Genomic DNA, 13,789 nt, shown 5'->3' with positions numbered 1-13,789 from the left:
CAGTCTCATCACCTGCACCAGGGCCAGAAACCTGAGATCACTGCTTTGCTAGGTCTTTATATAAAGCAGGACCCTTGATGAAGACGACAGATGAAGCTCACCTTTCAAAAGTTCTTCCCACAGACTAGCCCATTTGTGTGTGTGTGTGAAAAAAAGACATAGAAAACAAAGTTGTCATTATTTATTTATTTGAATAAATAGTACAACTGTTACAAAGCATGCATAACACTCCTGCTGTGATTTTTAGCAAACATAGCATTGCATTGTAACTTGCTTACAGTACACAACTCTTGTCACAGCTGGATGTCTGCACATGTGACAAGTCCAGAATTTTACCTGCAAAGCTGGTTTTTAGTAGTTAGAAATCCAGAGTAAACACTGTTAAAAACAGTAGAAAAGATTCTTAAAAAGTACATTAATACTGAAAGCACTGAGGTGTGGGGAAGAGGGTTGGAAAATCCTGTAAGGTTTAAACTGATTAAAAAAAAATATCTGCCACTGTTGTTTTTTCATCTTGAAAAACAGGATGCAGCTGAGGAGTATCTGGGCTTCTGTGGTAATATAACTCACTGGACCCGAGTATGTCAAGTAAATGCACCTAAAAGGCAGTTGTATGGACTGGAAAAGACAGACATTCATTAAGTACTTGCAAATGGGGAAGCTTTAATGCTGCAGAGCGTTCAGCATTCCAGATGAACTCAACAGGATTTAGATCTACCCCATTGGCACACAGGGAACATATCTAAAACCCCAGTAACAATGAGTTCATTAATAGTATTTTAAATGTTGACTCATCTTTTTGAGAGGAGAAGTAGTAAATATCATGCATTTGTAACAGAAAAGCATGACAAAAGCAGGTGTTTAGAGAAGCTTTACCTACACTGCTCTTCCTAGAAACTGGATTGACTGGGATGAAGCTCCAGTTCAGTTAAATCCATCCTGCCAGCAATCCAGCTAACAATACATACAGCATCTACAGGAAGAATGAACTGGCTAGACAGCAAGGAGCCAAGGAATGAAAAAACATTTTTCCTGTACAACATTTGCCAACAGACTTAAAAACAAAACAGGGTATGACACCTGCCCCCAACCTGTCCAGGGCATCAAGCCTGCAGTCTTGATTGACAGTGATATTAATGTAAGGAATGCAAAAATGGATCCATGCCTCAGGTTGTAGAGGAGGGACTCTGGTTTCTGCAGAGTGGCCAGAAACACATATTGAACAAAACAGAGACTCTTAAAATTTGGTGGTACGTTCACATCTGCTCAGATGCAATGAAGATGCCAGCTGTATAATCCCACCTCACAAACAGCCATTCCCCCTCCCAAAGCCAAACTGCTCTTACCAGTCTCTTCTTGTTTTTATTTTCTGTTTGCTTTTCATATTAATATTGCTTCCAATTTTGATAGATTCTCTGAAGGTCTTTCTCAGCAACTCAGAGAATATAAACAGTATTGGCACTTCCATGTCACCTGAAGGGAGGTGGGTGGAATGACAGGTCTTTAACAGACTGATTTCCAATAAATAAGACTGCATTAAACTAGAAGTTTAAGATACCTTTCAGTTCAATCACCTTCCAGCCTGACGATACCCCAGTTCACAGCACAAGTGTTAGACCGATTTCATTAACTTGCCAGGAGAGCTGACCCACCAGGCCTTAGTGCTCTACAAGTCTCCTCTGCAATAACTCCTAGCGTCATGGCCCCATCTGAGATTCAAGTCCAATTGTTCTAGGCTCTGCATGAACAGCAAGAGGTCAGCTCCCTTATAAAGGGCAGGCAAGCAATGATTCCCCACAGAACCTTGTAGAGCAGATGAGATCTGAATTTTCCATGGAAAGAAAGGGCAAATTCCTTCTTTGTTTTGGAGGTGTGAGGGGAGGTGACCCAAATAATTCAAATACTAGAACTCAGAAGCCCAAAATACAAAACCAAGAAGCAGAAGCCCATTTCTATCCCTTTGAGATTAAAAAATATTTAATTGTAAATTGTAAAATTATACCATTCAAATAGCAGGTTCCCTTATGAACTCACAGGGTAAATAAAGTAAGAAATCCATTTTTAGGGAAAGAAGATGCCTACTTTGAACAGGACTCAGGTGAGCCCATTGAGCACAGCAATACTACCTGCTTCCTCTCTGGAGCACTCTGACTAATGTTTCACACAAAATCATGGCCGCCCATAAAAGAAAAGTTGCTGCTGCGATACATAAAAGCAGCAGTAAAATCTCTCCCCTGTGCACTCCAGGGAAAAGCGTGCTATTATATCCATATTCCACAAATAATTTACCCTGGAAATTACAGTCCAATTCCCTTCACAAAGCTCTCCTCAAAAATCTACTCGTAGAGCTCATGTTCCAGCACAGCCTTTCATTCACACAGCAGCACCTACCACCTCACCAGCCAGGAACAGCTCTACAAATGAAACCTGCTAAGCACTATGAGGTAACCAGAGCCTACTGGATAAATCTAGAAATCCATTTTTAAAAACAGATTCCCACTAAAATCCCTAACAGTTTAAAAGATTACAGGACTAGGCCAGAGCCTAGAGAGTATTTCTTGGGATGGCACAGCGCAATCCGATGAAATTAGTTTGAAGCATAACTGATCGCTGAAGAGCTTCACGTTTTGAATGCCTACCATTGATTTGCACTATGTGTACCACATATTGCATAGCCCAGTGCAATCCATAAGTACAGACAAGCTCTTATTTATACAGGAATTCAGGTTTATCCTTTAGGAAAGAAAATATATAATCCCCCATTTATAAAAGCCTGACCTCCAGAACTGTATAGCTGCCAATAACTACAACAGGAATGAATCTGACCCTTTAACTCAGCTATGGGAAATGAAGAGTCAGCCTTTAAACTGGCAAGTTCATTATTGCCCATGTTTGTTTCAGAAAGGACCGGGGGCAAAATGCATTAATCCAGCCTGTGCCTACCTGACCAGCTCCTGACTGACGTGACTGAGGCTGCATGCTTAATGGATGACAGTGGCTCTAGCTACCAAATTTCTCCTAGAAAGGAGATGAAATAAAAAACAGACAACAAAAGATTAGCTGGACATCCCATTGCAAGACTTATTCTATGTAAACAAACACTGAATGGAAATAACACTGAATAGCATGAGGTTAACACAAAACCTGCAGCTTTTGACATTAGCTTCAGATAGTGCCTGTAATTCCCCTCAGCCCCACCCACCCAACAGAACACATAAAACCTTGTTTAACAGAAAAGGCTCATCTTCTAAATAAATTCCAATGCTGATTTTCTATTGCTAACACTTAAGCCTGGAAAACCAAACGCCAGTTGCAGCCAAGGAGTATGCAAAAGAAAGTCTATCATAGAATCAAAGAGTGTCCAGCCATGAGAAAGGTCTCATGTTTTCCCTGCTTAATAAAATAGTTAGTGGTATATTTCCTTTATCAAAAAGAATATTTGTTGATCGTAACAAACAACAGACCTAACAGTATCTTCTGGTAAAAGTGTGAAATATTACACATTTTTCAAGTGACCTAGAGAATATGCATGCATTATTTTAAGTGAGATTGTCAAATAAACAGCTACAGACAGACCACATCAGCCGTAGAAAGAATGCATGAAATATAGCATAAGGCACAACGGGAGCGTGCAGAGGGTGAATTTATTATAATTTCTGCCTAAGGAGGTTGGAAGGATGAAGACCTCAGCAGCTTCCAGGATCATTCAACGTTCTTGTACTTTGTGAACAGGTTGTATAGAACCCTGAGGGTAGACTTCAGATCCAAGTTGACAACATCTGTGGAAGAAAAGAAGAAAGCCTTAATTTGCTTTTTGTTCTCTCTCAATTGTCCTCAAAGGAACAAAAGTCTCCACATCTCTGAGCCAGCGGGACCAGCAACAAAAAACCCCACAGAGTTCTGATCTCCTCAAGTCAAGTCTTTTCAGTGTCCCATATGATGCACTTCAAAACAGCCTCACGATAACACAGTCACAGCTAACTTCTCTGGGAAATGGAAGAAAGGTAATTCCCTTCCTCACCTAAATCTGGTTACTTGAAAGTACTTCTGCCCGAGATCTAGGATAATGGCTTTGCGAAATACTACCACTGGCTTCACATGACTTCACTGGCCACAGAAGCAGCAAACAGGTAGCCACACACATCATAGGAGATACTGAACCTCACACGCACATAACTGTAATGATACAGACTACAAATAAACAAAGCCTGAATTCTCTTAGCAGACTCAAGACTTTCGATTCCCTTCTTACCATGCTACGCCAAGGAACAGGTCTGGAACAGTTCTCAACAAAAAGCTTTTCTGCTCACACCTCCCAGTGTATTACTATGATAAAATGCCAGGAAATACCACTGACATGTAATTACCAGGGACTATGGGGAGAGGCATAGCACAGAGAAGGCTGAAGAGGTGGAAATGAAAGGTTGGATATAGTACCTAAGAAAGGAGGAGGAGGAAGCAAAAACTACACAGTAAAAAGTATATATGGAAGCAGAAGGAACAACAGATAATAATAATAAAAAAAAAAAAATCATTCAAAGTACCAGGAAGACAGCAAACAATTAACAGACTAAGTACAATTAATGCAAGGTCCAGGGAAAACATCTACTGCTCGTTTTGAAGAATCATTGCCAGGACCTCTCCACCCTTCCCTCCCACCCCACGCTGGGTAACACACTAAGCTCCACACTTCATCTGGTATCTGGTTCAGAAACTTCTCAAATTTTTCTTTGTACCCTTTTTCCTGTATTATATTACATATTTCACTCATGATTTTTTAGTTTGCATTTGCAAAAAAATAATCTCCTGCCCCAAAGAAAGGAAAGTCCTAACTGCTGTGAAGTAATACACCCTGAAAAAAAAGAGATGTCTTACCTGGATAACCTAAATATGAAACACGTTTCTAATTTTTCCAGGTATCACAGAAAGTTGCTTACTACCACAGCAACAGCCAGAATTAGCATTGGCTCCTCTGTATCAAGATGCAGTTCACTCAGAGAGAGCTTTAAAATGTAAATCTAGCCAGATGAAACACTGCAACAGCCATGCATTTCTAAGGTGGGGAAATCAAGGCAAGTATCTGGAGAACAGACAACTGACCCTACTGATGCTGGTAGTCACTTATGTTTGCTAATCAAGTAAACAATTAAACCAAGACCAAGGTGCCAGTGGAGAGACATAGAGATCTGGAGGACAGGGCAGAAACATTGCTGAAAGCTAGAAGCACAGCTAGGAAACTACAGCATTTCCCAAGGAGAGAGCAGCCGGGAGTAAGAGGCAGCAAACGGCCAGAGCAAGAGCTAAGGGCACCAGTAAGAGCACAGGCAGGAGCTGGAACGGGGCCCATACCTGCAGCAATGTGCTGAGCAGGTACCATCCATCCGCCCTCATGCAGTTATTTAAGGCTGACTCCTACTAACCTCCATCAGCAATATGAGCTAGACACCTGCTGCTGTTCACCCCTGGTTACCCTGAGGAATGAGAGGTACTGGGAGGTCCCCCATCACTCTTTTAAATGACATGTAGATTTAGCATCAGAACTAACTATTAAGGTCACACAGTCTGGTCTCACATACAACAGTCCTTAATTTTACCTTGGAAATCCTATACTGAGCTTACAAACCAACCTTTGGCTGAATTAAAATACAAGGTTAACATTGCATGTCTTTTCTCTGCTTTTTCTTTCTTAAATCTTCCAGTAGTGGAAATTCCACCTCCATCCCCTGACAATTCAGACTGATGGGTAATTACCTTCTCTGTTGCAAAAGTTATACTGTAATTCTAGTTTGACATTTTCCTAACTTTCAGGCCTTGTTATGCCCTTGTTTGCTGCATTAAAGAGTACAGTAGTGTGAGATGCATCCTCCCTGTGTGGGTGATTACAGTGTTCCTTATTGATCAGTGCCTAACAGGCATTCCCAGGAATAAGCATACCCACAGCCTCCCATTTATTATTTTAAGATGAAGTCATAACTTTACCAAAAACAACTAATAAAATGTTAACTGAAAGTGGCCATAAATAATCAAAATAGTTTAAAATATTCCATTAATTTAAAATGTTCACACTCCATAACAACCCCATTACAGGTTAATAAATTAATCCGCTACAACATACTTTTGCGGCAATAATTCAGCACCAAGTTCTGCTGCTGACTATCTACTGAAATGGGCTGGAAGAACAGAGAAAAGGAGCTGTCCTGTATGCTATTCTTGTTTGCCACCTGTACTAAGACACCCTAAAATATTAAACAAGACCTCTTTCTTGCAAGCACTGCATAAAGCATGGGCTACAGAAACAGAAGTTGTGATGTTCTGCTCTAGACAAAGTTTTACATGAAAATCCTACAACTAACTCAAGATGCATTTACTACCCAATTCATGCCAAAGGACATGATTCACCTAACAGGTTTTCCAGCCTATTTAGGAACAAACACTAGATCAGTATGGCATTAACAGAGTATACTATACACAAAACATTTTGCAGAGCATCGGAGTCTGTGACAAAATGAATTCCTGTTCTAAGGAAGACATATTACATGACTGTACTGCCTGTCAAGATCCTGCAGAGGATTCCACAGCACTATGGTGACAAAGCCCAAGATGTTACTGTCCTCTCCACAGGAGCAGCTTTTCAAAAGCAAGTCAGTTTTACAGGCAATTTCAACACGCAGGCACCACACAAACACATTCAGTCCAACAGCTGTAAATAACTGCTGCCAGGAATGAGTACACACACAGAAAAGAAAGGAATACACACAAGAGACCGTACATCTTGCAACAGCAAAAAGCAAAGGAATGTTCTATGACTTAATGTGGCTCTCTAGCTTCTATTAATAATTAAATTTCCAATCAGTAAAATACTTAAACATATTTTGCTGCATATATCTACACACCTTGTCCAGAGCAAACAGAAGATCTACTTTAGCGCTCTACCACTCATAATAGTGTAAAGGTGTAAGATAGCCTTATAGGAAGGTAATCTCTGTTACATCAACCAATGAAAAGAAAACAAAGGGCAAGCTTTCAACAGAGAAATTAGGACTTTAACATTCTCTCTCTCAAAACAGGCTTGTCTAGCTTACCTGGTCTCCTACTGCAATCTTTTTAACCCTTTCACTCAAAAAAACCTGCCATTCTCGATTGTGCATTTGTTTTTCTCCAGTTTTCTCATCCTCCTCATATACTCACTGACTGAGCCCTAATACTCAGAACACTCCTTTACTTTCTCAAGTTAGTGTCTTGTTTCACCGAATTCCTCAGCAGCACTTTTCATCATTCATTTAAAAGAACAGTGCTGACAGAACACATATGCATTCAATATTGTCTTCTGCCTTTTTTCCTCACTATAACCAGCTCCACTATTTGTTAACCTATCGCCTATCACCACTTTGTCTCATTTTAAGTCAGACTGAACATTTCCTGGGGACTCCTCATTCTTTTTTCTGCAGAAGCCTCCAACACCTACGTAGTTTGTAACACAGGAATAAAAATTGCTCATTTAGCAGTCATAAAGTTTTAATTCCTCTGCTTATCCCTAGTGCAAGCAACAATGCAGACCTCATCATTAATTAATTTCAAGGTTCAGAGACTTTAAAGGAAAAATTTCAGGTTTTACGCTTTTCAGTTCTGACTCCCAAGTCCACATAAATCAAGAAGAGTTTGCTACCTGTTCTCCTAAAAAAAAAAACCAAACAAAAAGCCTTCCAGTTATCTGCCACTGAAATCTGATCACAAGAGTCCAAACTAGCGCTAACTGTAAGAATTAGGAGAATTAGACCATGAAAAGCTTCCTGCTTGGACTGCTATTTAGAATACCAGCCACATTTATAATACAGCACTGAACAGCTCTCGGATCATTCACTAAAGTTAGACCTGTACACCACAATGAATCTATTCCAGACAAGCAATACAGGTAAAGATATACCCCAGACACAGACAATGAATCCTTTGGAAAACTGTCAAGGGGGGCATTTACAGCTCCATTTTGTGGTAGTACTACTGTACTACTACTACTACTGTCTTTAAATAGAGTTGCACTTGAAATGCACCTGTTATTATGTCTTTATATACAGTTTAAAGCTGCATGGCATGTCCGTACCTTCAGGGCGAGCTTTTGGTTTCTTCAGTCCTCCATCCTGCATCAGCTCAAAAGCAAAGGAAACATTATGGACCTGAAAGAGGCAAAGTGTTCAGAATCTCAAAGCTACATAGGCATTAAAAACCTTTAATCATATTTTTAAAAATGCTTTATTCTCTCCATATTTGACATAGAGGATGATAATTCTATTTAAATCAGTATTAAACATTTACGCAGTTAAGCATGACAGAAGGTACATAGGAGGCTAAGAAATGAAAGCTTGTATCATTATAGGGCAAATATTCACTTTTTGATACAAAGTAAATATTTAAGATTTCCAAATTTCAAGTGGAAAAATGTGAGCGGGTACCTCATGAACCAGGAAATCCCATTATACCCCAGTCTCAGTTTCTATGGCAGAGGTCAGAGAGCTCCCAGTGCCAACTACAACAGAGCTGCACTTTGCAGAGTTCTTGCTGCCTGTACCAAAGATCAACATTTCCGACTACAAGGCAACAAGGCATGTAACAGAAGTGACATAACTGAACAGAGATGGGTTGTAATAAAGAAGAAGTAAAGAGACTAAACGGAATTATTTTCAAACATTAGTCTTTTCTACATTATTATCAGCTGCACATCAAGCAACATCAACAACACATCATCAAGGAGCCTGGCTGCTTGTTGCATGACTTTGTGCTAATCCTTTAGTCTCTTGGTGCTTTGGATTCCTCTACTTGAAAACAGAGATAGAAGTCCAATTAGGTTTCTCTAATGAAGCAAATGCTTCAAAAAATGCTTGGTGGTGGCAGTTCCTAGACAGACTGTGCAGTGAACTTGCAAAACAAGCTAGGCACAACTGTACAGAGCAAGCTTGTTGAACAAGCCACCAAGGATCATACATGAATATAAAGTCAGAGGAAAAAAAATGGACAAGAAGGAAAAATGCAAAAAAGTGGGTGTCTTCTTTTAATCTCCCCTTTGAGGAGTGAACATTATGGTTTAAAAAGATCTGTGTAGCAGCTTTCTCACCCATGCTTACTGAAATTCAAGCAAGGTAATTTGGATTATGAATTCTGTGCATTTTTGTTACTGCAAATGACAGTTCTGGAGATACATAGCAAGTGGAAGAGATTTAATTAAAGCTACTAATCTTGAAAATCAGAGAATTACACATACAAAGCTCCCCCACAACAAGGAAGCAAGGCCCCTTTCTCTGGCACTTATTGCTCAGGACTTAATTAATTCATTGTGACAAACCAATAACTTTCAAGATGAAAATATTTCTTCCTTTCCCAAAAAACACAGAGTCTACCTCTACTGCTTGGATTTACAAAACCCCTTTCCTCAAGGCAGAGTCTTCACACAAAACCACAGCATTACTTCAAGAATATTCCATAATCTTTATGAATTTAAACTGCCAACAACAAAATCATAGCTGAAGAGGTACTGGCTACAGCTCAGCATCCTGCATTTCTACAAGGGCAAAAATTCAAGATACCAAGATACTCAATTTCCTCTTGCATTGCTGATATGATTCACCCAGACAAAGCTGGGTTATTCTACTGATGATGAAGTCTCACCCCTCAGAGCACATAACTTTGCTGAAGGGTGCTTGACAGCAGTAATCTGCGCTAAAGTCGTTATGAAAAAGCCACCCTTTTAAACAGCCCTTGCCTTACAAAGCACTCTGTCTTTTAACTTTTGCCAATGTTTCCACTCCTGACCTAGCCATCACCTGCTCCAGCTCAGCCAACACAATTCTCACATCCTCTGCACTGCAGAACCTGGCAGAATAAAAAGCCGGGGGCACATGCATTACTCCAGAACAACCAGGCTCAGAGTATTCTGATACCAGGCACTGAATATACACAGATGTGCATGCATGTTGGGGAACAACTGCAGAGAGGCAAACTTTTGCTTATAACCATAAAAGAGGTTAAGCACTCTTCTCATCATTAACACTAGGAAGGACACAGGACAATGGAGCAAGTGTGGGGCCAAGAGCAAGACACTTATTTCACCTCCTTCCATCTCTAATACCCTGATTATGAGTAAGACAATCAAACGCTGCAAAGAATCCACTCTTCTTCCTCAAAGCTCATTTTGTCTGAGACACTGTTAGGCAGCAAGTCATTCACTCCTTACCAAACAGGAAGAAAAATCAAAAAACAGGCAAGTTAGAGCATTCTCTCAGAAGTTGAAGTTAACAACACTGGCAATGATCCTGCCAGGAACTGGACACAGAAGCAGTATCTGTGCTCACAAATTGACTTCAGACAGGCCACTTTTTGCATACTCCCTCCCTGGCAGGATCAGGGCATCCATCTTGGCTTTAAATCAGCTTCAAAACATCTTACCTGTGAGCACTCAACATACGGTTTCTAACCCCAGATCAACAAAAGATCATGGCCCAGGTACCACCTCTCCTGCTCCATAGTATCTCATTCGCATATCAAGTAATAATATTTATTCGCTTGGTTTGTAAGAACATTAAATAAACTACAGAAAAAGAATTAATGCGTATTAGGCAACTGATGAGGCATCAATGAGATGACGGGGCAGTTTTTAAGGATGACATTCTGTGACCTTGGGAAGCAGCTCTATCTCCATGTCAATCCCAGCACATCGGGTGCGGCTAAAAGAGAGCTTCCCATCTCTCACTGTTTTGCCATTCTTGCCTATTTGCATAGTACATGCTAGGCAAGGCCAGGCATCAGCTCTGCTGTCTAGCATAATAAGGCATTCCTGTGCAAAAAAACAGTTCAGGCAGTACTACAATTTAATAAATCACTTTGATTATGCAAAGTACTAAACAGTACAAAGCACTTATTACCGACTAATTCATTATGGATATTTACAAGCTTTATGTGTCATTTGATGCTAGTAACAGAATACCCTTCTTCCTTAAATGTGAGGAATTTACCCATTCATTTCACAAGCAACTTCCAGTGATATTAACTATCAAGTGTCACAGCTAGTGTATTTTTGCTATGGTTCCTGAAGAGACATATATACCAGGTTCTGATTTACTGGGCCCAAAGAGAAAGGACACAATGATTGGCAAGTATCATGTCGTAAAAAAGCGAAAAGAAACTGGAGTTTCCACTCACCTTTTGATCAAAACTTTCAGGTGTTAAGTAGAAGTTATGAAGTGGAACAAAATAGTCTTCAAGGAGACCCATGAGTAAAACCAAGTAAACACCATCTGCAAACTAAATAGAAATACTGATGACATTCCTAGGTGAAAACATCTGTTTTCAAACAAGCATTCACAAACAAGCAGTACAAGGAATGCTTGGCCCAAATTATGTACTTTTGATTTCTGCCACTGTTGTTTGCTAGCACAGAAGTGCAAGATAGTTCAGGAGTCACAGCCTGCTCCTTTCAGGCATAACAAGTAATTGACAGCAAGTGTAACATTTAGGGCTTTCTTTCATCTGCTCCCTGGATTCACCTATACCCTTGCAATCACCAGTGCAGCTGAACAAGCCAGATCAGTCTTTCCTTAAGAGCCTGTTGATATAGCTGCTTTCTTGTCAGTTCTCTAAATAAAAGGAAAAAACACAGGATGCAAGGCTTTCTCCCTACATCTGGTAGCATTATTTCCCCTACTCTCATTTCCTGAGCAAAACAAAGAAGCCCACCGCTTATTGCTATAGCATTAACCCATGCGAGATCATGTGCCAATGACTATTTAAACTACTCACAGTAAATCACTCTAAGCAGAAAAAATGAAAAGCAATTCACCTGGGGGTTATCTACAGTTCGTACTCCTCAGTTATGCAGCGTACTTGGTCTGAATAGGCAGAGACTGAAAACATCATCTTCTCTATCCCCAGCCAGTTATCTATTTACTAGGCTACTGAATACTTTGGGGTGAGGTTAGAGTATGTATGTTTGTTCTTGCTTTTGCCCGTGTTCATTTTATTTACTCGAGGAATCTTGCCAACTACCCTACAGTATTTAACAAGGCTCTTTTTTTTTTTTTTTTTTTAATCAAAAGGACTTCGAGAAACATGTTTGCACATTGTATACTCCCAGTCCTACTACTACAGTACCTGGTCATTTCAACCCTTCTTAAATGATGCATGCTGGACATTCAAACCTCTGCCTTTAATCAGAACTTGGATGGAATCAAGTTTCCCCTGTCACAGTCTTCCTCATTTAACTTCACCAAATAATTTTTATTTTCCAAGTCAAAATAGATTGTTTAGAGTTTCAGTAAATACTAAATAATATACTGAACAGTTTCACCGACACTACTCAGTGTTCCTACCAGATAGGCTGACTACTTACTGGCTAAAGGGGGTAATGTTATGTATTTCTAATAGACTTCTTACTTGTGTCCTGATACGGTACATGTGACATCCTCTAACCTTTTCAAGAAGAAAAGTTGGGTATTTCCAAGGCATTAAGCAACAATTTCTTGTTATCAGGTCAGATCCAGTCACCCATTTAGCTTAGCAAAGCTATAAAATAGCAGTGAATGACTGGTATTAAACTAGGACAGGCTCAAACCAATTATACCCGTTCTCCTGGTATAATTTTCTAGATGCTGTGCTTATCTTTTTTTGCCAGGACAGTAAGATAACCATCTTCCCACAGTTCACTGAACTCTGGAAAGAATATCTGCTTTTGCTTAGCCAAGCCCATGTCTGGAAATTGCTTAATTTTATCTGTCAAGTGAGAACCACCCCACTGACACCGAAACTCATACTCAAGTTTTCGAAGCATACTCCGTACCTAGTTCTGCACTAGAGACAGAGGAACCCCTCAGAGCAGACACCGATGGTTGACAATCACCTCCACTACCTTTACACAGACCAACCTGGATACCACTGCCAGTCAAGCCACTGCAGCACAGGAGCTTTGAGTCATTAATCCACACTGCTGAGAAGCAAGCACTGCGCACGTGCTCACAAGATAGCAAGGTAAAGAGGAGGATATGAAGGCCTTTGCTGTAACAGAACTGTTTCCAGTCCCACTTTGATGGGATCAAAGTTAGCACTGGTATCTCTGCCACGAACGGCACACTGCAGTCCACACTCCTCCTGAGAGCCCCAGGCAGCCAGCTATTAAAACTTTACACCAGCTCATCACAAACCCTCACAGCTAGAAAAGACACAACCCAGCATCCACCCATAACTATAGCAACTGCTTTGCAGCACTCCGCTTTGATCCAAGAGACAAGCTGCCCTGAAATCTAGTCATATTCTACAGTCATTACTATGGCCCTATTAAATATCCAAGAATTTCACCTTATAATGCAAATCAACAGCATTACAAAAGTCCATGTAAACATGAGTAAAGGAAGCAAGCATCAGTGAATGTCATTGCTACTTAAAAGACAGAGCCCTGATCCCATAAATTAACATGCCCAAAGACAAACAGTTCCATAACATAGTTTTATGGAGCAAGGGCCTAGATTTGCAATTTACACAGTTTAGACTACATACAAAAAAAGACAAAACCTCCTACCTGGGTTTCCAACTCCGTTACTTCCAAATTCAGTTTATTCAAGTGTTTATTCACAAAGGTGATCAGAGACTATAAAACACCAGAACCAGCGATGTTAGTTAGATACTACAGTCAGTGGCTATGTGAAAGGGCTAACATCATCTTTTAAGATATTTTTTGAGCTTAATAAATATGCATGTGCACTATTTGCTTTTGTGTAAATAAGCGCATAAAACTGAAAACAGCTCAGTCGTA

At 40.1% G+C, this 13,789-nt stretch overlaps 1 protein-coding gene across 3 annotated transcripts in view; it reads right to left on the bottom strand.

The window, feature by feature from the left end:
- Positions 1-171: 171 nt before the first annotated feature.
- PARVB (parvin beta) overlaps positions 172-13,789 on the bottom strand; it is a 74,550-nt gene continuing 60,932 nt past the window's right edge. For all 3 annotated transcript variants that reach the window (XM_005239354.4, XM_055807380.1, XM_013300742.3), the window contains exons 10-13: positions 13,556-13,624; positions 11,188-11,289; positions 8,099-8,171; positions 172-3,779 (exon numbers count right to left, since the gene is read on the bottom strand). In XM_005239354.4, the coding sequence (XP_005239411.2) occupies positions 3,703-3,779; positions 8,099-8,171; positions 11,188-11,289; positions 13,556-13,624 (321 nt within the window). In that variant the 3' untranslated portion in view covers positions 172-3,702. The remainder of the gene's footprint in view (positions 3,780-8,098; positions 8,172-11,187; positions 11,290-13,555; positions 13,625-13,789) is intronic.

The sequence above is a fragment of the Falco peregrinus genome, chromosome 6 (genome assembly GCF_023634155.1).
Source record: "Falco peregrinus isolate bFalPer1 chromosome 6, bFalPer1.pri, whole genome shotgun sequence".
In the NCBI taxonomy this organism is placed as follows: Eukaryota; Metazoa; Chordata; class Aves; order Falconiformes; family Falconidae; genus Falco; species Falco peregrinus.
The sequence above is the reverse complement of the archived record's forward strand: the minus strand, read 5'-3'. Positions and strand labels throughout refer to the sequence as shown.